General features: G+C 39.6%; 1 protein-coding gene across 1 annotated transcript; it reads left to right on the plus strand.

Moving 5' to 3' along the window:
* On the plus strand, window positions 1-27,287 carry TMEM143 (transmembrane protein 143). The gene is made up of 8 exons (XM_075276797.1): window positions 1-35; window positions 16,113-16,333; window positions 18,851-18,958; window positions 21,043-21,240; window positions 21,812-21,948; window positions 22,183-22,462; window positions 24,799-24,988; window positions 26,149-27,287. The coding sequence occupies exons 2-8, from the start codon at window positions 16,136-16,138 to the stop codon at window positions 26,319-26,321; spliced, it is 1,284 nt and encodes a 427-aa protein (XP_075132898.1). The 5' UTR covers window positions 1-35; window positions 16,113-16,135; the 3' UTR covers window positions 26,322-27,287.
* Window positions 27,288-27,863: the final 576 nt, after the last annotated feature.

Consider the following 27,863-nt stretch of genomic DNA (forward strand, 5'->3'; position numbering starts at 1 on the left):
TCACGTGTCATTGCTGTCATATTTACCTCAGCCTGGTAAGTTTCCATTACTCACTATTATTGTTACCAGACTGTGGTTAATGTGTCCTTATTCTATGTGGTTTGTAGAGCCCCTGGCGGCTGCGGAGTCATTACTATGGTACATAGACTTGCCTCTGCCTCTAATACTGTTACTATAGGTGACTTTACTATAGGTGACAATCTGTTACTCCCCCTATAGTACACTAGATGGCATTGGACTTCACTCCTTGTGATATACTGTATGCTTCTCTGGAGTCAGGGTCTCCCCTTCCACTGATCAGTCTCCCCCTGTATACCTAGTATAGGTCTGTGCTTGTCACTTGCTTCTCCTCTGGTAGAGTCCCAGTATACTGTGTACTGCCTGTAGTATAGTAGATTTTTATCTTTATCTTTTAGGTATCCTGCCAAGACCTACATTGTCCTAATCTCCAGCCACAGGCTTCTACAGAGCTATTTATGTGGAATATATATATCCTTGGTTTATAATCCTGTATACATATTGTGCATTGGCTATTACATTATATGGCTGTGTATTTCAATGGTCCTATTTTTCTATCTTTTCCACGTTGTGATTGAATGATGTAATATATATCCGTGTGTGTGTATACATATATATACATATGTAATATATATATATATATATATATATATATATATATATATATATATATCTGGAAAAAAATTAAGAGACCACTGCAAAATTTTCAGTTTCTCTGATTTTTCTCTTCATTGGTATATTTTTGAGTAAAATGTAAATTGTTCTTTTATTATATAAACTACTTATAACATGTCTCCGAAATTCAAAGCAAAAAATTTTGTATTTATTTGCAGCAAATGAGAAATCGTCAAAATAATAAAAAAGAAACAGTAGTTCTGTCAGACCTCAAATAATGCAAAAAAAAAAACAAGTTCATATTCACTTAGAAACAACAATACTAATGTTTTAGCTCAGGTAAAGTTCAGAAATCAATACTTGGTGGAATAACCATGATTTTTAATCCCAGTTTTGGTGTGTCTTGGCATGCTTTCCACCAGTCTTTCACACTCCTGGAGCAGAGACTGAAGCCGGGTACGGAAACAGTAAGCATTCTGCTCCATCTTGCCGCAGTGTGAGACACTCAGCAGATTAGCCCCACTCATCTGTAGTCCACCTCAATTGCTCTTCATTTTTGGTCTTGCGAACAGCCCTTTACATCCAACCCTATTGTGCAGCTAAAGCCTTTACAATATCTAGGTATTTGTAATGTTGTGTATGATTTGTTAGTTTAATGTTATTGAAATGGTGTGGGGGGAGGGGAGTTAAGGCCTGGCATTTCCCCCTTTGCCATAAAAGAACCACAGAGAGAGGAGGATCTGCCTCCAAGGACAGGAAACCCTTTAAATCTTTCTAGACCTCCTCCTGACTTCAGTGTGGTTTCCTGTCCATGGAGAAAGGAGACTTGTTAAAGAGGACCTTTCACCATTTTGCACACTGGCAGCTCTATATACTGCCAGAAAGCTTACAGTGTGCTGAGTTCAGCACACTGTCAGCTTTCCCGATCTGTGCCCGGTGTGAAGAGCTTATGGTCTGGTACCTTAGCTCTTCTATGGTCAGAAGGGCGTTTCTGACAGTTAGCCAGAGACGTCCTTCTTCACAGCACAGCCAATCGCGCTGTGCTGTGAGAGCCGGGAGGAACGCCCCCTCCCTCCCTGATAATGTTCGTCTATGGACGAGTACTGCGAGCAGAGGGAGGGGGCGTTCCTCCCGGCTCTTACAGCACAGCGCGATTGGCTGTGCTGTGAAGAAGGACGTCTCTGGCTAACTGTCAGAAACGCCCTTCTGACCATAGAAGAGCTACGGTACCAGACCGTAAGCTCTTCACACCGGGCACAGATCGGGAAAGCCGACAGTGTGCTGAATTCAGCGCTCTGTCAGCTTTCCAGCAGTATATAGAACTGCCTGTGTGCAAAATGGTGAAAGGTCCTCTTTAAGACATTAATCTGTTAAGACCTTGGGACCAGCGGGTGCTCAGGCTACCAGTCATAGTTGGGTCTACAGGTAGTCCTCGGGTTCCGACGGTCTCGGGTTACGACGTTTCGTGGTTACGACAGCTCCCTTGTAACAGAAAACTGCCAGCACTCCCAGCTAGCAAGGACTAGCCTGCGGAAAATCAATGTTGGCAGCTTGCTGTTACAAGTGAGCTTGTAAAATAAAACCCTGAAACAGAATGTGAAACTTACCGTACGGTGCAGGGTGGGCGGGCGGGCATTCAGGACTCCTCTTCCTCCGATGTCCTGACCACTTCCTCCGGCGCTCGCGAGCTGTTAATGGCCAGGGCACATGCGCAGTATCATGATGCTTCTATTACGGCTACTGCGCATGCGCCCAGGCCATTATCGGCTTGCGAGCGCAGGAGGAGGACGGAACATCGGAGGAAGAGGAGGCCTGAATGCCCGCCTGCCCACCCTGCACCGTACGGTAAGTTTCACATTCTGTTTCAGGGTTTTATTTTAAAGGGGGGGGGGGGGTTGATCCGTTCCTACGCAGCGTCGGTATGGTAGGTTTCCGACTTACGTCGAAATTCGGTTTACGACGCCGCGCAAGAACGGATCAATGTCGTAAGTCGAGGACTACCTGTATTTGACCCTCTATAGTCTAATTCTCCAGGTGGAGCAGCTAAGCAGGTGCTATCTGCAATGGACGGGCAGCCAGTTCGTAATAATGGCTTTCTCTGGCATGGTGGCCATGGTCCCTGCTGAATAGGGGTGGTGTGTGTTCCTCTTTGCTATAAACAGCGGTAGTGTGGAACAGTGCCAGGATAGCAAGGGATGTGGTCGCGTGCTCTTTCTGTCTGGTGAGGACAGGGCTAGAGTTTTCAATAAAGTACAGTATTCATCTAAAGAAGCGTGGATATCCTCTATTAGGGCTAATTCACATGTGGGGCGCCCGCGCGGGTTTTGACACAGAGAGAGCCGCGGCGAGCCGCGTCTCTCTCTGGTCAAAACCCGTCTGCCACGACCATCGCGGTCGCGGCTTTCCCCTCCTATGTCGGCTCAAATAAATGAGCCGACATAGGAGGGTACTGCCGCTAGGCGGAAGCCGCGGTCCAGCGCGCCGCGGCTTCCGCCTGAAGAAAGGACATGTCACTTCTTTTCTCCGCTAGCAGCAGCCCGCAGCTAGTGGAAAAAAGAAGCCCAGCAGTCTGCATAGACCACCATTGTAAAGGGGTGGATTTTGAAGTGAAATCCGCTGTCAAAATTCGCCCCTTTGTTCACGTGTGAATGAGCCCTGACAAGTCCTGACGCTGGGAGGCCCTACAACTTTACCTATTGGTGTGAGGTGTGATAAGTCTACTAAGTAGTTGTGCCTTTCACAACTGCACCAGGTGGGGACATCGTAACAATATTCACTGTTACCATTAACATTGTTACCCTGATACCCTGATAGCACCTGTCTTACCGGTGTGGCATCTCTCCCACAGTGTCACCCAACACCTGTGTGAGGTGCACCCATCAGTTCTCATCACACCTTTACTACTATTTGTAATATGCAGTATCGCACTATATGCCGCTTGGCGTTGTCCTTTCTGTAGGAGGAGACTCTAGGCCCCAGTCCTAGTTTCATGTCTGCTAGTAGGGTTGTTCCTTCTCTCACAGGAGACTGGTGTAGGGAATGAGGCCAAAAATTGGGAAAATGTGGTCCGCAGAATGCCTGATGCTGTCAGGGGGCGGAGATTGTTACCTGTGGTGCCAGAGCCTTCTTTTTCAAAGGAGGCTAAAGGAGGTAAGGTGTGAGTGTGTCTCACATGCCTGATACGCACTGCCTGATAAGCAGCCTATTGGCAGTAATAAGAGCTTCTTTGTGTTGGGCCTGGTGACCATTTCATCATGTTTGATGAGGCCAGAAGTGAAGTTCCAGAGGCACCTGCAGACCCCGGCATGTTATGCAGTTTAATGTAAGACGGTCTACAGGATAGGTAATTGGACTCGCAATGGTTGATTGCAAAAACTTTCTCTCTCATTTCTTATATTCATTAGGAAGATAGTGCTGTCAAAAAAATCTTCCAGAAGAGTAGTACCCAAAGAGAGTGAAAGGAAATGTAACCTAGGTAGGAAAAAGTTAACCTGTGCATACTCAAATAAAAAAAAAATATCACAATTGTATTCAAAGAACTGTGTCCAAAGACTCCTCCTTTTGTTTTTGAGGAGATGAAAACTTTGATTAAAACGGAAGTGTGGAGTTCTTTTGCAGCTCTTAAGATGTCTGAGCTTCCATCCGCTGGAAATATCCAAAGGGGTAAAGTTATGTTGCCAAATCCATGAAAAGGAAATATCCCTTTGCAGAAGGAAGTGCATGCTGGGATTGTCCCCCTAAAATAAATGGACTGTTATACCCCAAACCACCCACCCCACCACTCACCCACCCGAGTCCAACTCCCCCCCCCACACACACACTTTACTAGCTTTGGCAATGCCAAATATCTATTCGGACGTGCCAATAAAGCTTTTTTTTATTTGATTTGATGTCCTGGTCCAAAGTATCTAGGAAAGGTTCCCTTTTCTTTTGATGACATGGGATCCTACAGACCAAAAAAAAAAGCTGATGGCTTCCTTAAACACTCTTGGGATGCAGCAGCTGCTTCCTTCAAATCCACCATTGTGGTTATATAGCTATGGCTTCATTTATGATTAGATAAGATTGAATCCTAGTTAAAGAACAAAACTCCCAGAGAAGAAGTCTTGTCTTCTTTCCTTATGCCTAGGAGGGGTACACAGTTTATTGCTGACATTATTGCTCATGCAGTTAGACTAGCGGCAATCTAATTCTGCCTGTAGCACTATTTGGATCAAATCTTGGTCTGGTGACTTACCGTCAAAAATATATTGTGTACCCCACCCTGTGAAGGGGAATGTGTATTTGGAGCAGATTTGGATGATTTCCTGACCAAGGCAGCAAATAAGAAGAAAATGTTTCCACAGACAGCCCCTAGCTCTAGAATTTTTTTTTTTGTAGAAAAAAAAAAAACGGAAAAAATGGGACTCAGACGCATGGCAAATGGATATTCTTTAAAAATAAGGCCAAAGGATTGCTTTTTTGATGCCAAGTCCCTGGATGCTAATAAAAGGCATCCTTCCCTCTTTTCTTTTTGCTAGAAAAAAACTAGCAGGTGTATCAGATGGCAAGGACTCTATCAAGGAAGCCAAGAATTTCCCTCAGCTCTGCCACATCATCCCTAGGCCTTATTACAGCCGGCATACTTGCAGTAGGACAGAAGGAAAATAAAACTGCACTCCGTGTTGTATTTGCCTGCCATATACAACAAGGAGGCCTCACACAAGCGTCCCCCCGAACAGAAACGTAACATGCATAAAAAAAAATAGATTACCTAAGGAAACCCACGAACCCCATAGACTATAATGGGGTCTGTGTGGCTTCCATATGAAAAATGCCGTGAGAGAAAAGTGCTGCTTGCAGGACTTTTCTCTTTGCATTTTTCATGCAGAGAGGGAAATGGAATGGTCTGAACGCAGATGTGAACTGGGCATAAGATGTAAATGAAAGCTAGAGTGGGCACCACTATTATGTATAGACCAATCTAATGGGGATCATCTTCTGTAAGCAGAATAATCTAACATACAATAAAGAAAAAGCATACATTCATGGAGGGAGACTCTCAACCCAAAGTATATTGAAAAAGTAAACCATATATAATTTATTAACAAAAAAGAAAAGGACAAATTTAAAATCACTTAAAAACATAACACAAAGTAACCTAGTAGGTCAGTTGGATGGGAATGTTATCCCTGATGAAACCCTTTCTAGGGCGATACGCGTTTGGTACTAGCAACCTGTAGTATGGATCTGAACGGTACCTTGGTAAATGTGCCTTATAGCATGTGATGAATTTTCTGACTTATCTGTGTGTGTGTATATATATATATATATATATATATATATATATATATATATATATATATATACACATATATATTGTGGGGAATCGCTCAGGTAGATAAAACCTTTCTCGGCTGAAAAAACTAACTTAAACGTAAGGAAACTTTTCCCTGACTATACAGGAGAATGGGTACCAGTCTCCCATCTTGGCAATAACAACGGGTGGCACAGTAACTGCTTTGGAGGTCCTGTCCGGACAGTTCAACTCTGTCTGTGTGGTGCCACTCTGCTAGTCTTCACACTCAGACTGTCATTAGGGCCTGATTAGTCAGCTGACCTCCCTGGTGTGAATCTTTACCAAACACCCTTTAGCTGCCTGACTGGGACATATCTGTCTTCCCAGACCACACACTTCACTCTCTCACAAAATATATATATATATATATATATATATATATATATAATTTTTTTATTATTTTTTTTATGTGGATCTGTGGGATTTTTACAGCATTTACCTTATTTATATTTTTTATTTGTTAACCTATTAACATACAATTCAACTCGTCCCATCCAACTGACCTAAGTTACTTTGTGTTATGTTTTTTAAATTTGTCCTTTTCTTCTTTGTTAATAAACATTGTATTGTTTACTTTTTCAATATACTTTGGGTTGAGTGTCTCCCTCCATGTATACATGCTTTTTCTTTATTCTTTACTATCCAAACCAACAGGAATGATGTACAAGTTCTATTCTAAGTTCCATAAACGGAACAACCAGACGGCTCTGATTCTGGCCCAACCCTGGAATTGGACTCAGGCTTACGCCCTCCCTAATCTAACAACACTATCCAGAGTAAGAAAGAAGCTGCACAAGGGTCATATTAATAGTACCTTGTTGGCCCAGGAGAGCTTGGTTTACTTGGTTACGCTAGGTTCACACCTGCGTTCAGCCTTCCGTTCTGTGCTTTCTGTCTTCTGCATGCCAGAAGACGCAAAGCACAGACCGGGTCCGGCCGTGAGCGTTTTATGCTCTCCGCCACAAAACCGGATTTTTTAATCCGGACACAGAGTACTGCATGTCCGACTCTGTGTCCGGATTAAAAAACCCGGTTTCGCGGTGGAGAGCGCAAAACGCTCACCGCCGCTCACGGCCGGACAGCTTTCTCAAATGAATGGGTGAGAGAGCCTCCTGCAGGTTTCCGTCTCCTGCTCTGAAACGGAAACCTACAGAACGGAGAGGACAACGCAGATGTGAACGAGCCCTTACAGATGTTTTTCACAGACCCATGGCTCCTACCAGAACTAAATGACCTTCTCATCGGGGGGCCTGTATACCATCCAGAAATAAGGGGTTTACATCTCTCAATGCTGAAAGGTCTATCCTAAAGAACAGAAGAATTTCAGACAGTCATTTCCACTGTGTTGAAGGTTATAAAACCTATAACCTCAAACCTGGAAACCTCAGATTTCTGAATATACCTGATAGTTGTATTCCTGACCTTGGAGTTTCACAAGTTCTGGATATTCTGTCTTTCTACTATGAAGGTAGAAAGGCCCTTCGTGTGTGGCTTCAGGCTAAGCTGGCTGATGATCCCTGGTTAATGAGTATTACCAAAACAATTTCCAGGAATATTACAGTATCAGTTTGTGGTATTCTTAGTTGGGATCTTAATGTAGTTTTAAAGGGTCTATCCAATGGGCTTTTTGTACCTATAGATAGAATTCCTATTAAGCTATTATCCCTTAAGACTGTTTTCCTAGTGGCAATTACTTCAACCCACAGAATTGGGTACATTTATGCTTTATCTTCCTCTCCCCCTTGAAAAGAAATCTTGGCAAAAACAGTAATCCTCTGACTTGGCCCTGTGTTCCCTCCCAAGGTAGTGTCGCAGTCTCATAGATCAGAGGACATTATTCTTTCCTTCTTTTATGATATTCCCAAAGATGACAAAGAAACAGAGTTTCACTGTCTGGATGTCCGAAGGTGCATAATACAGTAGCTGGAACCTAATAAAGACTGGAGACAATCTAGAATCCTTTTCATGTCGTTTGCAGGGAAACATAGAGACTCCCCAGCTAGTAAGGACACACTTGGTAAGTGGGTCACACAGGCCATTACCTTAGCCTATCAATCTGAAGGGCTCTCCCGTCCGTTGAGCATCTCTGCTCATTCTTCTCGATCTGTAGCCACTTATTGGGCCAAGAAGAGGCATGTACCTATCGATCAGAGCTGCAGTCTGGTCATCTCAGTCAACTTTCTTTAAGCCCTACAGGTTGGAATTTGGGTGTCTCTGAACTCTTTTGTAGTAGTAACAGAGACTTCAAACTCCAGTTGTGAGTTAAATATTTGTTTCTTCATTTATCACCGATCCAGTGTAAAGGAAAAGATATGTACAGAAACTTGCAAACAAAGTAGAGACTTATGAACGTTTTCGGCCAGAATGGCCTTCCTCAGACTCTACAAAGCGCAAAGTACAGCAAACAATTACAAATTGTATAAATGGCAAGAAATAAATAGTTTAAAAAAAGGTATATATTCAAAAAGATCACAAAAATATTGACAATGTTTATCTGGTAAGTATATAAAAAAATACCCTTCTCAGGATCTCCAGAAGATATATACATTTTCTAATATACCGGTAGAATTGTTGTGTAGTATTGAAATAATAAACAAGGTTAAGGAAAATTACATGGACATAGATATTTTAAGTATCACACCTATTATGAATGTAAAAACTTACATGAATATACAACTAAAGATTTGTATTCTTGTACACGTACAGGACCGTATAAGTAGTAGGAGGTAGTAGGCTACAAGCAAATACAGTCCTATGAAAAAGTTTGGGCACCCCTATTAATCTTAATCATTTTTAGTTCTAAATATTTTGGTGTTTGCAACAGCCATTTCAGTTTGATATATCTAATAACTGATGGACACAGTAATATTTCAGGATTGAAATGAGGTTTATTGTACTAACAGAAAATGTGCAATATGCATTAAACCAAAATTTGACCAGTGCAAAAGTATGGGCACCCTTATCATTTTATTGATTTGAATACTCCTAACTACTTTTTACTGACTTACTGAAGCACAAAATTGTTTTTGTAACCTCACTGAGCTTTGAACTTCATAGCCAGATCTATCCAATCATGAGAAAAGGTATTTAAGGTGGCCAATTGCAAGTTGTTCTCCTATTTGAATCTCCTCTGAAGAGTGGCATCATGGGCTACTTAAAACAACTCTCAAATGATCTGAAAACAAAGATTGTTCAACATAGTTGTTCAGGGGAAGGATACAAAAAGTTGTCTCAGAGATTGAACCTGTCAGTTTCCACTGTGAGGAACATAGTAAGGAAATGGAAGACCACAGGGACAGTTCTTGTTAAGCCCAGAAGTGGCAGGCCAAGAAAAATATCAGAAAGGCAGAGAAGAAGAATGGTGAGAACAGTCAAGGACAATCTACAGACCACCTCCAAAGAGCTGCAGCATCATCTTGCTGCAGATGGTGTCACTGTGCATCAGTCAGCAATACAGCGCACTTTGCACAAGGATAAGCTGTATGGGAGAGTGATGAGAAAGAAGCCGTTTCTGCACGTACGCCACAAATAGAGTTGCCTGAGGTATGCAAAAGCACATTTGGAGAAGCCAACTTCATTTTGGAAACAAAGATTGAGTTGTTTGGTTATAAAAAAAAGGCGTTATGCATGGCGTCCAAAAAGAAACAGCATTCCAAGAAAAACACTTGCTACCCACTGTAAAATTTGGTGGAGGTTCCATCATGCTTTGGGGCTGTGTGGCCAATGCCGGCACCGGGAATCTTGTTAAAGTTGAGGGTCACATGGATTCCACTCAGTATCAGCAGATTCTTGAGAATAATGTTCAAGAATCAGTGACGAAGTTGAAGTTACGCCGGAGATGGATATGTCAGCAAGACAATAATCCAAAACAACGCTCCAAATCCTCAGGCATTCATGCAGAGGAACAATTACAATGTTCTGGAATGGCCATCCCAGTCCCCAGACCTGAATATCATTGAACATCTGTCGGATGATTTGAAGCGGACTGTCCATGCTCGGCCACCATCAAACTTAACTGAACTTGAATTGTTTTGTAAAGAAGAATGGTCCAAAATACCTTCATCCAGGAACTGATTAAAAGCTACAGGAAGCGACTAGAGGCTGTTATCTTTGCAAAAGGAGGATCTACTAAATATTAATGTCACTTTTCTGTTGAGGTGCCCATACTTTTGCACTGGTCAAATTTTGGTTTATTGCATAGTGCACATTTTCTGTTAGTACAATAAACCTCATTTCAATCCTGAAATATTACTGTGTCCATCAGTTATTAGATATATCAAACTGAAATGGCTGCTGCAAACACCAAAATATTTAGAACTAAAAATGATTAAGATTAATAGGGGTGCCCAAACTTTTTCATAGGACTGTACATAGAAATTCATAATATAAAATAAACCTACATAAGTATACATAAATTAATGATGGGGATATATATAGAAAACATGTTACAGGTAAAAGTATAGCGGACCTCCGCAGAGAAAAAAAGCGCTGACATTGTAGCAGTAGCAGTTCTTTTCCCTGCGGAGGTCTGCTATACTTTTACCTATAACATGTTATATATACTCCCATCATTAATTTATGTATACCTGTTACATTCTTCTGTATGTTTATTTTATATTATGAATTTCCATGTATTTACTTGTAGCCTACTACCATCTCCTACATAGATGGTTCTCTATGAGTACAAGAATACAGTCTTTTAGTAGAGTATTCATGCAAGTTTTTACATTCATGATAGGCGTGATACTTTAAAATATTTATATCCATGTCACTTTCCTTAACCTTGTTTATGATTTCAATACTGTACAATAATTCTATATTAGAAAATGTCTATATCTTCTGTACATCCTAGGAAGGGTGATTTTTGCTATATTTACCAGATACACATTGTGGATATTTTTGTGATCTGTTTGAATATATACCTTTTTCAACTATGTATTTCTTGTCATTTATACAGTTTGTAATTGTTTGATATACTTTATGCTTTGTAGAGTTTGAGGAAGGCCATTCTGGGCGAAAACGTTCATAAATCTACTTTATGTTTTGGTACATATATTTTCCTTTACACTGGATCAGTGATAAAGGAATTAATATTTAACTTGCAACTGGAGTTTCGAGTCCCTATTACTACTACATTTGACGGGTAGAGACCCTACTTCTCTCTGGAAGAATTGATACAACTAAGTGCTACACCATATTCACTACTAACTGAACCCTTTTTTTTTTGGTCATAAGGTTTTTCTGCAGGCTGCTATCCCTCCCTGATTCTCTATTGTCTGGTATATCTCTCTGTCTTCGGAGAGGTGGAAAATGATGATTATATTTACCATGACAGTACCATGTATATTCCCACCCTATGTTTTTCTACACTGGGCAAAAAAAAAGTTGTGTTCTGCACAATGTGCACTGGGTTTTGGGTGTTTCTTCTATCTTCTCCTTTTTGAACTTGGTAGTGACACTGAAGCCAAGAGAAGTTCTGATCGGGTTTCCTATCCTTGGAGGTGGATCCTCCACTCTTTGTAGTGTTGTCAGGGGATAGAGAAACTCAGTTTACCGGTAAGTTTAATAATCATTTTCCAACACCAGTTTTTGATCAAGTCCTCAGCTGGTGTTAGATGTGCCAGAACTATTAAGAGACTCTGGCCTTTGTGTGCCAGAACTGAAGTCTATGGAAGCCAGTTACTAAAGTAGATTGAAGGTAATTCATGCCAAATTAGCGCAAATTGTAATAAATATATAGGAATATGTTGGGCTTGGATAAGCATAGAGCTTTTGGAAACTTTGTTCAGCCCCATCAACCATTAATACAATACCCACCAGAGACAGACATGACTCCTGAGATCACTCACCTTCTAGAGGAGTTGTAGATGGGCTAGCAGCTTCATGGGTTATAGATGACCTACTCCGGAAGCCACTGATTCCTACTCTCTTGGATGTTTTTTTTTTTTTTTTTAACACAATGATGGATAGGCCTCCCCGTTTGAGGGGTCCTCATTAAAGACGCTGCTAAGAAGAAAACTCTGTCTAGAAAATTAGAGAAGCAGCTTATATTTGGGGTACTTGACACAGGAGAGGTTTTTTTTCAGCAGCCTATTACTGATGAAAGCCTCAGGTATTCTCAGACCCACCTGGCTCAACAGATGCTCATTAAAGGGGTATTCCCATGTACATAATCATATCTATATTTGAAGATAATTAAAAGTTAAACATTTTTGCTAATATAAGTAATAAAAAATTCTGCAAAGTGTTAAAGATTTTTGCTAACTTTCTTAGTGGTGAAAGATTATCTTGACCGGTTGCCCATGGATACGACCACTAATGCAGAAACTTTCTATGGTCTGGGACTTGTCAGGAACCCAGCTATGATTTTCTTATTGTAGTTGGGTTATCGGGCAGGGACACTACATGTATCAGCAGATATCCCGGCCACAATAAAGAAATCATGGCTGATTTTCTGACATGAAAGTTCCTGCATTCATGGTCGTATCTACTGGCAACCGATCAAGACAACAGACTGTGACCACAAGATATTTAGAGAAAATCTTTAAAACTCTGCAAAATGTTTAATTACTTATATTTGCAAATATGTTTAACTTTTAATTATCTACATCTTTAAAGCATCAGGTGTTTTTTTTAAAAAAAACCCCGAGGAGGGCAGACGGGTGGGACATTTTCTGGCAGCTCTTTTAGATGTCCCCTTAAGCTGCAATTAAGGCATGCATATGGCACTCAGCGAAAGAAGACATCCTTGCAGCATATCTCATCGGCCTCTTTATTTTAGATGTAGGAGGGGGCCCCAGTGGGGTTATAGCTCTGTACTATAGATGTCTGATGAAGGCGGTGCTACAGACTAGACCATTGACTTTGTGGGAAACAGATGAGGGACCTAATACTGAGGAAGTGTACATAGATATGATTGAAACGATGCCGTCGGTGTTCCTTTAGTGAAGTGCATCATGTTTCTCAGTTGATTTTGATTCATATGGTGTACAGGACACCTCATTTGCTGCAATGAGGGCGGGGCTGACCTTGTGCACATTATGTTGCGCTGTTTGAGACCCAGAGGTAAGTGACTACCTTTGCTGGGTAGATTTATGGCTGTTTTGTTCAACCAGATCCAATTGTATGCTTACTAGGAAAAACAGCAGTGATTGATTTCAGTAGTGGTCTCTACAATTCAATGATTGTTTGTTTGTTTTTTGGCGCAAAATTCAAAGGACCAAATCATAGTGGGTTTATGGCTGCTAGAAGTAGTGCCACAGGGGTAAATCTCTTGATTGATTTTTCCTTTCTAGATGAAATTTAAAAAGAGATTCCGGTTAGAAGAAGACATAAATCAAATGGATGGAGATTCCAAAAGTTGACATGAAAGTTGCTAGAGTGGGGGGAAACAAAAACTGTATTTTCCTTTGAAAACATTTTTGCCATTAGACTACAAGGTGGAAATTCTTTAAAAAAAAAAAAAAAATCTGCCTTTGTTCTGCTTCAAGTTAATATTGGGGTAATGTGTCACAAGATCAGCGTACAGATGCTTCAAGCAGTTGGAGTCTCAACGTATAGAAGGCACAGCAAGGGAGTAAAATCACAGCATCTGTCCTTCTACTGTCGTTACAGAACATTATGTTGCTGGGAGACAGGGACTCCTAGCATCATAGTTAAGTATACTTCTAGGAGTTGGCATAAGATGGAGGCAAGTAAATGCAACCAACACATGAGAAGAGTTTCATGGCTGAAATAAGAATAAAGGAAATTCAGGAGGCTGAAATTACCCTACCCTAAGGCCCCTTGCGCACGACTGTGGGCTAGGTCAGTGTGCTATCTGGGTTCTTTCTGATGGCACACTGACCCATTCATCTGTCGGCCCCTGCAAATGACCGTGGATCAGTGTCCAGGCTACCAGTCTGAATGAATGGGGCTGTGGAAGCACAACCACTGCATAGTCAGCTCATGGATGACATTTTAGAATACCAACATAGTGAATGAGATTCTGGCTAATCCCATCCACAAATTTCTGGAAGGAAAAAAAAAAAACAGCTGTGGAAAAGCTGCGTTTTCCCTAAGATTTCATAAGGGAAGAAAAACCACAGTGGAAAGCACAGCAAAAACAATAATAAACACAGGGTTTTTAGGTGTGTTTCGCTACATGGGGCCTTAGCCTATAGCAGGAAATAGCAAGAATATCCTGCTGGTCCAGACCAAACAAAGCAAGATCATCAATGTCTGCATTCTAATGGGGAACAACCTTGCAAATTATCTATCAAAATGCACAAAACCCTGTATTCTATATACTCAAATAGTTTTGCCCGTTCCAGAATAGGAGAGATTTTTTGGTCATTATTCACTTCTCCTAGTCCAGAAACTCGATGGTTAGAAAGAGTTGCTGAAAGTTCTCCTAGATTCTAACTAAGTCTAGGTTGACATCTGTGTCGGAGTCTCCAACTCCACTGCAGATTCTGCCGAAAATTGCCAGAGAGAGGACTTTGCTCTCCACTGTTTCCAGTATAAAAATGGCAGAAACCCAATGGACACCCAGCATTATGGTCTATGGAGTCTTCAGGTAGCCATTGTTTTAGCAGATGGGCTCCCTGTCATTCATGTCCTACCGGGGACCCAAACGACAAAGAGCCAAGCACAAGTACGAACCTAGCCTAAAATATGTCTTTCCTATCCCATAATAAAGAATCTGCTCTGTGAGAAAAATATGATGACAATAGTAATAATATTTTAATTCTGGGCTCCAATATGTCATTCATGGATCTTAAATTAAACATACTGTCCCAATGGAACAGATTTGTCCTCCTTGGTCAAGAAGATTTGTGGAACCGAGTCAGACAAAACTTACCTGCAATAGTGGTTACAACTTCAGGACATGAGGAGAGGAGCACCTTGGCATCCAGATCCAATAACCTCCGTAGCTATACATACAAACAAGAGGGATTGAGGCAGTGCTAGCACAAATGTTTTCAGTGATGGTGATTTCCAAAATGAGTCAGTTTTACTCAAATTCTGGCTGATGAACAACCTAAATCTAATAGCAGATCTTTGTCTTCTTCAGTCTTCTCAAGATCTATGATCTCAAGTCCCAATGCTTTATCCAAATACTCAAAGTCTGAAACCTGTCTTCAGAAGCCTCTACTGTATATTAAAAAGCTAGGATCCTATAGGATGCAGTTATTCAGACGCTGCTGAAAAGGATGTCACTAATGTCATCTACTGCATAGTGTACAAAACATTGATGTAACAATGACAAGCCCCGTGTGGTTTATTTTAATGTATTACACATTTTAGATCACAAAATTTACAATCAAGTCATGAAAAGATTTTAAGAGTTTAAGCATCCTTGAGGTCCAAATTTCGGTTCTTAGTTCGTTCTAAGAGCCTCTCGTATATGGGCTAAGAGATTATTTGTGGCTGCCTACAGACTATTATTTAAAGAAAGAAATCCCCTTTTCCAAACCGGGATCTCCTTTTGAGCCAATATCCTATATTTCCAGTATCTCAATATTAGATATTTGTCGAAAACCATTCCTGAGAATCTTGTTCTTGTTGCCATTGCCTCTCTTCCCCCACAAAAAAAAATAAAATAAAGAAATCTTTGTCTCCTGTGGTGCTGTCTTGAAGGGTAAATTGAAAAAATAGAATTAGTCTTCTTTAAAAACCTTCCATGACCACATCCTTTTTCCCCCTCCCTTTGAAATACTGTTTTGTTTTGTTTTTTATTCTTTATTTATAAGATTTTTTCATTTTTTGTACAACATCTTACATGTGAAAGAGAAAAAAGGAAATACTGTATTTTTATGATGTCATAGATGTTTAACCTTTTCTATGCCTTTGGTAATTTGCAATAAACTGCAGGGAAGGGGCAGTGGGGTTTTATTTGCCAATGCTCTTTTTTTCCTGTCCCTATTAAAATTGAAGCCTGACCTCTTGTGTTGCAACAGTAACAGTAAGTCTAATTCTAATATGTTGTCATAAATTGTTAGGATACATTTTCTTTAGCATTTTGACAATTTTTAACACTCACTCATTGGTCATGAGTCTTATGTTTATAGATCCCTGTATGCAAATAGTAGGATCTCATGTGGCATTCAGTTGTTTGTTTGTTAAGACTTCATGTATGTTTTTCTTTTGATTTACTTAGGGACATTTTTGGCCTACAGCAAGATGTATATAGCCTTGGGGGTACTCAGAACTGGCATTATGGTGAGAAATTCACTAGCCCGTACAATGGGCTCACTTTCTGATAAAATGGCGGAATATAAAAAAATGTGGAAACCAAGTGAACCCAAGGACTGGACTGTGCAGTATCAAGAGAGATATATCCCATTTTCTACAGATCAGCTTGTGGAACATTTATACAAGGTTAGTAAAATAGAGTGATTCTGCTGTTTTACGTATATGGATTCACTAACTTTTTGTGTATGTATATACCGTATATACTCGAGTATAAGCCGAGGCCCCTAATTTTACCACAAAAAACTGGGAAAACTTATTGACTCGAGTATAAGCCTAGGGGGGGAAATGCAGCAGCTACTGGAAAATTTCAAAAATTAAAATCGGAGTTTTTGGGTGCTGGGGAAGGGGAGGGGGTGTTTTGGTTGTCTGTCTGCCCCTTCCCTGGGCTTGAGGACTGTTTTTTCTTCCCCCACGTGGAATTCAGCCTGGCTGAATATAGGGTATCTGCAGTGCTCCTATTAACCCCTCCCTGACGGAACAGGAGCACTGCAGATACCCTATATTCAGTAGACCGGGCACTTTTAGACACAGGATACCTAATGTGAATGTGATTCACAGTCATTTTCTACTTTTGTATGTATTCTAGGGAAAGGAGTGATTTAGAACTTTTATTTATATATATATTTTTTTTAAATCTTTTTTTTTTTTTTTTTTTTTTTTTTTTGCACTATTTTATCGGAGATTCTATACATTAATATTGTGGCTGGTCATAGACCACCCCCCCCCCCAAAAAAAAAAAAAAGTATTTATTTTTTTGCTGACTCGAGTATAAGCCGAGGGGGGTTGAAAAACTGGGTTGAAAAATTCGGTTTATACTCGAGTATATACGGTATGTGTTTGTGTGTATATTAGTACATACATGCATACATATATACTTGTATTGAAGATGCAACAACAGTAGTTTCAAACACTGTCTGCATTACATTAGGTATGTTGTAAACTGGAAATATACCCAAATTACCAGAGAGAGTGGCTGTTATTATACTTGGCATATCAGAAAGCTTTCAGCACTGTGTAAACAGAGGATGCCGTACATTCTCCAACGCCAGAACTTGTGATTTGATACTGACAGCCTTGACTGCCAGTACTCTTTTTATGGATTCCACTATTTTAACAAAAAAATAACATAAAATAAATGCTATAATATATGTACTTGAATATGTTTCAAAAAAATATACCTTTCATCAAAAAGAAGGTATCAAATATCCACATAACCTTGAAAAAAAAAAGTAATTCAACTGGAATGCAAGAAAGCTAAAACTAAAACATTTTCATGTCTCAGATCTTAAAGGTTTTGTTTGGTGGGATACAATTTTTGAGTGAAGGGGAAGCTTGGGCTAAAAAATAAAATCAGTGTTACGTTAACAATTTGCTGCTGCTATTATGATGCTGAACTCTGTCTGGGCCCATCTCAATGCACTGGAAATGCCTGCTTAGACAACCAATGGCTGAGGCAAATCACCGCAGTGACCAGCTGAGTACGCATTTTCAAGGATTTCCTGTATGTGACTATGACCAGGAAATGTGGACCAGTTGGGACCCAGTGAGTGTCTTGTATCAATAAACACCATAGTGGATCTATGGATCTCCATCGCTGGACTGGTGGAGTAAACTGGTAAGTGCATGCTGTTGCTCACATAATATTCAGTTTTTCAAGACTGTTTGTTTTTACTCTAAACCAGAAAACCTCTAAGGCTGGTGGAATTTGGTGGAATTTGTCGCTGACTTTTTGGTGAATTTCACTCCAAAATCAATGGCAGGTTCCATCTGATTTGGTCTTTGATTATTTTCAATGGGAGGCAGAGATCAGAAACAGGACACTGAAAAAATAACCCTCCTGCTTGAATTCAGCTGTGGAGTCTCCAGCGTGAGACCCATTCATCTGGTCCTAATCAGGGGAGGAAAGCCACGGCAGACTGCCAATGATCTGAATTAGCATTCCAACGCAGTGAGCTGGAAAATAAAGAAGAATCCAGGGCGTCTGCTTCAAAGTCCTCTTTGTTTTTCGATGTCTGAACAGGCCCTTAAGAGGTTGTGCGTTTTAGAAAACTCTTCTGTATGGTGTAATGTGGGTATGATTGAGGAGATTTGCCAACTTTGGACCATAATCTTTTGGCCAGAGCAAATAGTTTCTAGAAACAATGTGTAATAGATGGTGAGCAAGTCCCATCTAAAATTCTTTCCACTTATCGTTACAGGAGCTCTATCATTGGGAAAAGTCATTTTTAGCTAAGCACATAATTGCATAGCCTTTAGAAAGTCTATTTCACACTTACGTTTTATATATAAATCGCCTTAGTAGTTTTTGAATAAGTCCATTTTTATTCATATGCTAATTAGCCTTCTCCGTGCACTAGAAGTCTCACCGTGCACTCCTCTTTGTGCACTCCTCCTCTCATACAAAGAGAATAGCAGACACGTCCAGAGTACACAGAGAAGGCTAATTAGCATATGAATAAAAACTGACTTATTCAAAGACTACAAGAGGCAATTTGCATACAAAAGGTACGTGTGAAATAGCTTTTCTAAAGGCTATGCAAGGATGTAATTAGCTAAAAATGACTTTTCCCAATGATAGAGCCCCTTTAAGTTAGTTTATTGCTTGCTCAATAAAAGCACCACACTGTCCACTTTACTTTGCAGGAATTCCACTCATCTAATGAGGCTGAAAAGCAGTCCTTCCTTTCTTTTGTGAAACAACTGGAAGTCTCCCTCCTTCAACCTTACCACTCTGTCCTGCAGGAACTTCAAGTGAGTAGTGTTCCTTATACCTCCCAAAATGTAGCACCTTTTCCACATTACAGTAGTTGAATTTTGTTTAGTGTCCAAACCTTTTGGAGAAGACTTTAACCCCTTAAGGACCTAGGGTAGTTTCTATCTTAATTCTTGACTTTTCTCATATTTTCCTTTCTAAAACTCATAATTTATTTATTTATTTTTGGTTGACATAGCTAAGTGAGGACTTATTCTTTGCGTGAAAAGTTGCACTTTCATTTGGAACTATTTTGGGGTAAATATATTTTTATGTTTTGGTTAGTCATAATTAACATCTTTGGTGGGTCCATGTGAAAAAATCCACAATTCCATTTTTTGCATTTTGTTCCTATGGTGTTCACTTAGCATTAAAAATGACATGGTTTAGTAATAAAACGTCATTTTTTAAAAATGTAACATTTTTCCTATGATTACCGTCACCGTAACTTTTTTCACTGTTTAATTGACAGAGATATGGAAGGGCTCTTTTTTTGCATTTATGTGGGGGGTTTTTTCATTAAAAGATGGTGGTTTTTTTTAAAACTTTTTTTTAGTTTTTTTTTTTATACTTTTAGCTTCTTTAGCTAACTTTCTAACTTTTTTTTTTTTTTTTTAACTTGACATGGCATACCATGGAAATCCCATAACCTTGAGCCCAAACCTCCCGGATGCCGTGATCCCTATTGGTCACAGCATCTGGTGCTTTATCTGCAGAGTCAGATTTTAAAGGCCGGCAGCTAGTTCCAAAGGAGTAACTGTACGCTCAGCGGAATGTAACAGTATGGCGAAAAGTGGGAAGGGGTTAATAGACTGAACTCGCCAAGTAACCTCAGCACAACTTACCTTGCTGAGGATACCTATGTCTCACCCACAGTGGTGTAGCTCTGAATTCTAAAAACTGCATTACAGTTGATGTTTTTTACTGTAAGTTTTCACTTTTCCCATCTCTTCCATCTGGACCTGACATACAAGACCAAAGTTTATAATACAGACATCTTGGAAACCTCACTTTTCCAGGCATCCGAACCAAACTGTCCTCACCCACACAAAGTTTCCATCTTGCTGCTACCCCCAATTATGTTATAAAAAGAATGACTGAAATGAATGATATGAAATGAGTAATAAACTCCATGCTCATCTTTAAATTAGTTATTCCCTTGTGTGCTCCCCAGTTAATAATACCTCCTGTGGTGTGCCCCCTTAAATATGTAGTGCCCCTGTGTGCTTTCTTTATTAATAATGCCCTCTATATAAGATCAGTGGAGGTTAAGAACCTGAGACCTTGGTTGTTTGCAAGGACTGCGGCACTTGTGCAAGTGCTGTGACAACTTCTCTGTTTACATCGCATACCATCTGTTTTATCTGTTCTATAGCATACTATACAGTCTCCCCATAAAAGTAAATGTTATGGGGCTATAATGACAATGCAGTCGCAATGAAACTGTGTGCAATGTAAATAGTGACATGGTCATAGCCTTCATACAAACATTGTGGCCCCTTCAAACAACTGATCAGCAGTGGTACCAGGTGCCAGACTCCAACGATCTTTTTCTGATGATCCCAAGTGGCCCTGCAACAGGGAGTAGTGGTCTACAGCAGGCACACCCACAGTAGTTGTGTCATGTAAATGAAAAAACAAATCATACATGCCAAACCTTGCTCCCCCGGAGCTCTCTGCTGTTCTCTGCTTACCTGCAACCCAATGCAACATGTCTGCAAGAAGCTGCAGCCATCACTAGCAGATGCTAACGGCTTCCATCTTCATCACTTCATCAGGGAAAGTTGGATGAGCAAAGGTGTAGTTAGCAGGGTGTAGTGGTGTTTGGGCAGCGAACCCCTGGACCACCCTAAAGACATAGCACTTTCAAATGAAAGTGCTATGTCTTTAGGGTGGTCCAGGGGTTCGCTGGCCAAACACCACTACACCCTGCTAACTACACCTTTGCTCATCCAACTTTCCCTGGATGAGATCTAGGTAGAGGTATTTTATGGAAATGTGATCTTCAGATACTTTCCCTGTCACTATTTAATTGTAATAAACGATTTAGATTGTTGCTTGCAATATCATTTGTCTCTCTTAGGTCTTGTATGATCCTATTAATCCTGACCGTGATGCCCTGTTTGAAACTACAGGCCTTTCAGACTTGGAGAAACTGGCCAGAGAGAAGGAAGTACTGGATCATTTAGAACCTATTTTGGATCAGGGAAATTTCAATATTTTGTCAGAGGATGCCTTGGCATATGCGCTAATAGTACATCATCCTCAGGATGGGGTGCAGGTAATAGAATTGATCTTTTCAATATTTGTGAATATAAAATGCAGATAATTATTTAATTCCAAACTATCATCTTATGAGCATTGTTTGTACTTTGGGTTATTTGCTTTAAACGCATGTTAATAGCTGAACACTTTCTGAGGATTGTGTTGAAGTTTTTGCTATGTTTTTTTGAAGTTTGCAGCAGTTTCCAGCCTCCTTACAATCCCACACCCTGCTGTAATACAACATACTGGAGCATCAGCCTTCCAAACTGCAAAAAATAAAGTCCATCCATAAGTATTCTTTTAAGGTCACAGTTAGGCATTTGCAAAATTAAAAGGATCTGTTCACATCTGTATTCAGAGCATCCTTTGCAGCTCTCATCACTTTTGATTGCAGGAATAGCATTTGTGCCGTCGGAAATAAGAAAAACTTAGATGGAATGCTGATGAACTCCATGATAAATCACCAGAATCCATCAATGACAATCATTTACATCCATATGACCATGAACCATCACGATGTCAGAGACTGCTGACATTTCATGACCTGATTCCTTGTTAATGTTTGTCATGTACAATTTATTTTTCAGGTGCATGTAAATCTTGACAAATATGAATATATCCGGTATTGGGCTCTTGGACAGAGATTAGGACCACTTGCCTGGCAGATGAGCACTAATCCTCAAGTTTCTTGGTTCTCCAGAACTCCTCACACCCCACCAGCAAGGCAAGACTTGTTTCTGGGTGCTCATCATATACAATGTAAATATAGAATGCTGCAAAATATAAAGTAAAATGCATGTGATGTACTATGTAAGTTGTTTTGTAAGTTTTTTTTTGGAGCACACGATGAACCTCAGATTAGACTGTTTTGCTATTTGTAATATTTCCTTTCCATGCTTATTATGCTTGTATGAATATGTAGTACCATATTTGTAATATAATATTATTTTGTGAATAGGCGTTACTTTAAGAGAGTCCTGATGGCAGCTCGTCCTAAACAATCTCATATGGTGTTAAAGTGTTTCAAGGACATACCTTTAGAAGGACTGGAGCAACTGCTTCCTGTGGTAAAGGTCCGAACTTCAAGCATTGACCGCACATTACTTAATACTATGCTGTTGGTGAGTGGAGGAATTGTGTTTGTCAATGTTGGAATGGTGGTCCTTACAGACCTGAAGATTGGAACGTCTTTCCTGCTGTTCTTATTTGCTGGATTTATGACATTTCGAACGTGGAAGGTAAGAAGACAAAACTAAACTGTCTTACATTTGTTCCAACTAAATGGGTTTACCATGTTAGTTCTTCACTTCTCTAGTTCTTGTAATCGTAGTGAAGGCGTACGAATGATGTATATTTACTTACTATTATTACTTATCTGTTGCGATAACTGTAACTAAAAAAGTGTTACTTCATATGTGATCTGTGGTCTCCTTATCCATGTGATGCAACTAGTTAAACAGCCACACAATTTGCGTACGTGAACACTTTGTACACAGCTTTACTGTGTCTGCATGGGTGTTTAACTATAAGCATTCCAGCATGTACTTATGTGCTTCTTCAACACAGTTTTTACCAAAGTGACTGAGTCCTTCTGAATGAGGCTAATAGATTTACACAATGAATAGTTTAGAAAACTTAGCCACTATTAGTTTAGTAGCTCCTCAGCCACCAGACTTTTCTGTGATACTTATTTGTATACATCACTCCTCTGGATGCCATCTGATGTGTGATGAAGATCAAACAGACCAAAACATCAATGTTTGTCTAGATCAGGCATCGGCACCCCCCGACTGCACGCAAGGCTTATTTCCCTGGCACGGGCAGCCCGAGTCGTCACCAAAGCTAAATTTCTATTATTATACTGTGGGGTCTTTTCAGGCACCAAAATATAATAAGCGGAGCCCCAGGGGAGGTGATGAAACATAAAAAATGTTACTCCCCTTCCCTGTGCTCCGAAGCTGCTCCGTTCTCTGAAGAGACCCCACAGTATAATAATAGCTAGTGAATGTCAAAAATTGGATTATTATTAAAGTTGGATTATTATACCTTGTGGAGGGGTGGCTATGGGACATCATTCCATGTAAAGGTGTGTTTTTGCATCCAGATACATAGTGTGTTTAAACCATAAGGTGCTGCCATACGGTGCTTTTTAATACATACATTTACCACGAATTGGGGGTTGCACTTGTACTTTCATTGCTTCTAATGGGAAAGTACAGGTGCATCCCAGGAAATAGCAGTAAACGCATGTGTCCTGAAGCAACTTGTGGCAGCACTTTTGTATTATGGTTTGTGGTATATGACTTTAGTATAGGGGTTGTCAGCCATACAATTATTGTGGGGTAGGGGTGGGTGACGAACCAAGGACCTCCTCTGTGATATTTTTTTTCATTTAAATCAGCACGCCGAACAAAAAAGGTTGCCTAAACCTGATCTAGAGTTATTAAATTTTGGAGTGTATTGCGTGCTAAATACTTAAGAGTGACAAATTCTTTCTTTGTATTATTATATGCATCCAATACTTAGTGCCGTATCATTCATACTTACTATGTCTGGCTGTTGGTTTGATGCAATTCTTGTCAAGTGTTGGACTTTTGTCTCATCAGTCCAAAGAACATCATCCCAAATAACTTTGATGTATTTTAGGACAAATTGAAATGAATACTTGAAATCATTAGATCTGACATGTAATGACATGATTTTATATTGTAAATTTTATCGTATTTACAATTATTTTTCAAATGTATGTAAATCATCATGACAAATATTAATTTTTGAATTTAGTTGTTGCTGGTCTCTTGGATTAGACCTCTTTCCTTATCTTAAATCAAAAAGACAAAAATATTTTTAAGCACCCTATTGAGTAACCCCAGCCAGTAATGAAACAGATTAACTCTTATTTTTATTGTCTATTTTTTCTTTCCATGGAATCTTGAACTTTAACCTGTTTTAGATGTTTTGTGGCTTCCTCTGAGTTATTGCAGCACCCTTTGGTCATTTTGGCAGGCTGACCACAATTGAGATGAACCTTATTCCATTTGACTTGAGTGACACGTTGATACACAGTCATTTAGAATCTATTTATTTATGTTTCTGCTCACATTAGGTTTATGAGTTCTGTAACCACTATTCTGTAACCTTCTGCTAACAGAGCAACACAGGGACAGATTAAGGGTACCCTGGGCTGTTCAAAAAGCTTTGTCTTCCCCCTTTAATGCCAAAAAATTCCTGTGACAGAATAACGTCTCATAGTGAATGCCATAAAAATGAAACCCAAAAGAAAATAATGTATTTTTTCTATAATTTTACTCTATTGTCAATTTTTTTCAGCTTGCCAGGTACACCATATGGAAAATTAAATGGTACCATTGCGAAGTACAAATTTTTCTGCTAAAATTAACCCTGATATCTCTTTATAAACAAAAAATAAATAAATTAAAAAAAAAAAAAGGATTTAAAAGGTGGGGAGTACAAAATGAAAATGGTTGCAGCAGGAAGGTTTTGAATGTAAAATACCACTAAACACTGCAGTCTGCTCGGAGTTGCAGTAATTGTTTATATCTTTCATTCACAGGTATTTGCTCAGAGAAGGAAAGCTCATTCACTTGAACTGGCTCACATGCTGTATTACAGAAGCACTTCCAACAACTCTGAACTGCTCGGTGCCCTTATTGTAAGAGCTCAAGAAGAACATGCCAAAGAAGTCATCTTGGCTCACAGCTTTCTGAAGCAACTTAATATATTATGTGATGGAGATAAAACAGGTGGGTGTCTCCCAAAATCGAACACAGATCTCAACTGCACTTTTTTGTTCATGGTCCTCTAATGAGAATACCACCATTGTAATCTAGTGGGTCTAGTTCTTTGTAGTTTACGAACAATTTCTTGAGACCATGGCACAATTTTATTAATGGACAGTGTAAACTATACAGGCAGTCTGAAAATGTACCAGATTTATCACAGTGACTGATACTGCATGTTAAATCTGACATATGTTTAGACTGTGTAGTCTACATGTATACCACCTTTTAGTTGCTCTACTGTGAGCATTAGGGCTAGAAGAATTATGTGATCTTTTTCTGCTCTTAATCTTCTGTGTTCCTATGTAAATAAAACTAATTGGTCCTCTAAGGCTGTGGAAACGACCGTGGCGGAAACACATCGCATTGTTTTTTCGCAGCACTCACAGAAAGTCCACAGAGATTATTATACCTATAGGTAACCACCTGCGTTTCCATAGGTGTAATTGATATGCTGCGATTTACGCACGCGAGCATTTTTTAAATCACTGCAGTTCTGCTGTGGGTTATTTTCTACAATGTGTGGATGGGATTAGCCAGAATCCCATCCACTTTGCAGTTACTGTTATATGCAGGTATTGTGCACTTTCTGTACTTTGCATGTAATGTGCAATGTGGGGCCCTGGCCTAAAGAGGTTGTCCAAGAGGGAGTTAAAAAAAAAAAAAAAAAAAGTTTAAATTATACTAACTTGGATTCCGTGATGAACTAGTGATGTATGTGAGTGACTTCACCCACTCTCTATCAAACGACTACTTGAGGCTTCTGATTGGTCTTAGTAGCCACGTGGGGTGCAGGACAACAGTGGCAGACAATGAAGAGCTGGGTACAGATGAGTGTACTTTGGGTTTTTTCAGGGTTTTTTTTTTATCACCTCCCCTGACCTCAGCGTGGGTTGATTCAATTCCTGGACAACCCTTTTAATAACACAAAGCTTATATATACTGCAAAAAGTGGCCGTCTATACATGTCATATTGAGTAAAGCATCAATATATTCTTTACATTATGTTGGTTAGTTTTCGGTGCAAAATTGCTAACACTGTGGTTTTAAATGTGCTAAGATTTATTAAATTGTTGATTGGAATTTACAAAAATGATGCCTGTTTCTTGTATGCTTCTGACAAGACCCAGAAATAACGTTAAAGATCAAAACGCATGTTGAATCCTGGCTGCAATCAAAAGCTGGATTAGAGATCACATTTTCAGCAGAACGAGCACTTGAGAATTTGAAGAATTTGAAGAGAAAAGAAGAAAGCACAAGATCTTCCAAAGAGCATGTTGTAAAGATGCACAGCTGAAGACAAGTATATGAGTAGTGTGAATGTATTGAGCGTGTGTTGCAAATCAGAATATTACTGCTGTGTTTTGGGAATTAAATGTCTGTGTAAATATACTGCATGTTTTATATACTGTATATTGAGAAGCGCTCCCAGATTGTTTGTTTTCTTTCTTTATTTATTCATTTATATTGAAAATGAACCTATTTAAAGCCACAGGAACTCTATGATGCAGTGTGAGTTTACAGTGACTGTCCTGATTGATTTCTTACAATTAAAAATGAAAGGTCCTTATAATGAACCTTTCATGTCCTCTGACATCAGTGGCAATATATACTGACAGTGCACTAAATTCAGCCCTTTCTCTACTTGTATTGGTATGTGCCCCCCTTTACCAGGGATATCGGTGCTGTTAGTTTCAGCACCAGTATGCCTCCACTGTCATCGCTGGTCTGTGAGGAATGTGACAGTACAAGGCTATGGAAGACTGCTGTCAGGGGAGGGAGAATTTTTTCACAGCCCAACGATGTCTCTAGGCTGTATGGTCTGCCCTTCTGACAGTGGAGGGATATCTGTGCCAAACTAACGGCAGCAATATCTCTGGCAATGGGGTGCATACAGGCAAAGCTGAAAGCTGTATTCAGCACACTGTCAGCTTTCTAGTAGTATATATAATGCTGCCGACGTCGGGAGACATGAACGGTCCTCTGTAAAGCAGTTGAGTTGGATCTCTTTGTGTCTTTGTTACAGAACTCCAAATCCTTTCACCAACCATAAATTGGTTAGATCTGTTTTTCCCAACTAGGCTAAGCTTTTTCATCAAAATCTACAGTAGAACACTTTGCATTAAGTTTCTCATCACCCCTTAGTGCTGGCATAATTTTATCATTTAATTGTAGTATTTGTAGTTCTGTATCAGGAAAACAAGAACTCCGGCTACAATTAGATTTATTGAAACATAGATGAAAAACTATGTTGCACCTAAAACAACCCTATAGTTCACTATAACAATTTTACAATAAATGCATAATGCATATATAAAATACATTGTGTCCTCTTTTTTTTATTTGTCTCTCATTGGTCCTCTGACTCCCAGCCACTTCTTTATTTCTGTAAAATGGCCACATGCTTCTCAGACCACCCTATGCACACTGTATTGAGCTGTATTTCAATAAGATCCATAAAAGTTATCTTCTGACTAAACAAAAATCAATCTCCATTATGGCTATGTAAGCAGACAGAAATAGATAAAAAATTAAAATAGTGGAGTGACATCATACAGCAGATGAAGCCTAGAAGTACTTTCTAGGAGAAGAGTAACTGTAAAAGTGAAATATTAACTTTATCCAAAATCTACCTAAAGCGTATCTGCAGTTGTAAACAACATTTCATAAATAAATAGCATTTCAATATAGAAAACTTTGTGATATATCTATATTAAGAAGATATGTTTATTAAGCTGCTCTCTTCCTACTTTATCATTAATCAGAATAAACTGAAATGTTTCCCTATTCCATTAAAATATAACTTTTATTCTAATATATATAAAAGCGTAGACCCCTT

This window comes from Leptodactylus fuscus, chromosome 6 (assembly GCF_031893055.1).
Source record: "Leptodactylus fuscus isolate aLepFus1 chromosome 6, aLepFus1.hap2, whole genome shotgun sequence".
Taxonomy (NCBI): Eukaryota; Metazoa; Chordata; class Amphibia; order Anura; family Leptodactylidae; genus Leptodactylus; species Leptodactylus fuscus.